Source organism: Sitodiplosis mosellana, unplaced genomic scaffold (genome assembly GCF_009176505.1).
Source record: "Sitodiplosis mosellana isolate CC-2019 unplaced genomic scaffold, AAFC_SMos_1.0 Smas_scaffold_2921, whole genome shotgun sequence".
Classification (NCBI taxonomy): Eukaryota; Metazoa; Arthropoda; class Insecta; order Diptera; family Cecidomyiidae; genus Sitodiplosis; species Sitodiplosis mosellana.
Genome location: NW_022598163.1, coordinates 3,827 through 5,851, shown reverse-complemented (window position 1 = coordinate 5,851; position 2,025 = coordinate 3,827). Strand labels below are relative to the sequence as shown.

Sequence of the window (2,025 nt, the reverse complement as noted above, 5' to 3'; positions counted from 1 at the left end):
TTCAGAATGTTTATTCCTGTATTGCCATTTTCATTCTCACAGCCTCATATATGTACTTTTTCACTCTTCTGTTGACTAATTTGACATTGATTTTGACAGTTTGTTCGTAGTACACTTGCTAACACTAGTTGGCGACAACAAGAGAAGGCACAGCGTTGTACAGAAATTACTACTCTTCAAACTGGTTCTAGCCGCTTTTCATGTGACAGGAATGAAAAACATCCCAATCTTCACTAAAATGCTCAACGCAGCACGAAGCTTATATTGACAAATATTTTAAATAATTGATAATTTAATAAAAAAATTTAAGGTGGCTCATTCTATATATGGCGTTGCGAGCACTATAAATGCAGCAAACTATGTATTTTTCCTTGCTCTGGAAAAAGTGCAACAACTCGATCATCCTGACGTTAGTATACAAATAACATATCCCAAATAGTTTCCACATTGATTCAACCTACATTCTTTGTAACGCAAAGTCAATTTTTAAATGTATTCAATTCAAAATTCCATGTGTATTTATTTCATTTATTTATTTAAACCGTCAAAAAAACTGGCCGAATAAATGTAGGCAACCAAAGTATATACCGAGCAGCTGCTGGAGCTTCATCGCGGCCAAGGCATGGAGATTTATTGGCGTGATAATTTTACGTGCCCGACAGAATCTGAATACAAACTAATGACAATTCGCAAAACCGGTGGTCTCTTCATGTTAGCCATTAGGTTGATGAAATTATTCAGCAATAGTAATGCGGACTTTTCCCAGCTAACAGCAATTCTGGGTCTGTACTTTCAAATTCGTGATGACTACCTGAATCTGACGAGCAAAGAATATTCGGAGAGTAAAAGTTTTTGTGAAGATTTGACCGAAGGAAAGTTCAGCTTCCCAATTATTCATGCGGTGAACAATCAAAAGCATGACCGGCAAGTTTTACGTAAGGATTATTAGATAAAAGCAGACGTGTGAAAATTCGTTCTTATTATAATAGTCGCATAAATTTTATTCAGATATATTGAGGCAAAGAACCAAAGATGTTGAAGTGAAGAAATATTGCATTCATTTGATGGAGAAAATGGGCTCGTTCGAATACTGTAAAAAAACATTGCAGATGCTGAATGAACAAGCAAGAGCAGAAGTAAATAAATCATGATTTTGTTTCCATTTTAAAAAATTAAGATCTACTTTTTGAAACAGGTTGCAAATCTTGGACCAAATAAGTACATGGACACTCTATTGGACGAATTGTGCACATGGAATTCGGCGAAAACTTGAAAAACTACAATTGCTATATTTTCTTACCAATTGTTTTTTTCATACAGAATTTTATGAATAAAAAATACCAATTTTCAATGGAAGAGACATGATTCTAAGTTCGATTGCCTTTATTATAATGAAGAGCTCCGTAATATATTCGGAGAATTCGATATTCTCTGCAAAGATATATTGAAGACATCAGAGAACCAAACCGTTCTTAGTTTAGCTTACGTTTTCAAACGTCATTCATGCCGTGAACACTGAACAACCAAAGCATGACCGTAAGGATTAATAGCAAAAAGCAGAGATGGAGTAAATGTATATCAATGCATCGTATTGTCTATACTGCGTACAGACAGGTATATATACATTGATATACCTTTGTGTTAAATAACGCGTTCGCTGGCACCGAAGTATTAGCTGACGCGTGCGCTCAACGCAAAAGTATACGTTTTAGCATACACCGATACACATTTACATACACTTGCGGTAAACAATGAACCATCTCTGGAAAAAAGCATACAAGTGAAAATTTGCTCTTAATTGTAATATCGAATAAAAAACTTTAACAATTCTCGTGCCCAAAGCGAACGCAAAACTTGTGATATCAATTTTGAAAAATCATTTTGGAGCGATTTCAATTTGGCGATTTTTTTAAATGATATCACAAGTTTTGTGTTCGCTTTCGGCACGAGAATTGACTTTAGTAAAGTATTTCATTTGATATCAGCTGTTTTGTAATAGAATTATGAATGAAATTAATAGCTAGT

At 34.5% G+C, this 2,025-nt stretch overlaps 1 protein-coding gene across 2 annotated transcripts; it reads left to right on the top strand.

The window, feature by feature from the left end:
- Positions 1–310: 310 nt before the first annotated feature.
- LOC129571587 (terpene synthase) lies at positions 311–1,356 on the top strand (the record flags this gene model as incomplete). Of its 2 annotated transcripts, none has more annotated exon segments than XM_055451395.1 (4): positions 311–409; positions 572–935; positions 1,009–1,136; positions 1,196–1,356. In XM_055451395.1, coding segments are annotated over 4 exon segments (669 nt in total), but the record flags the coding sequence as incomplete, so codon positions are not given.
- Between the last annotated feature and the right edge of the window lie 669 nt (positions 1,357–2,025).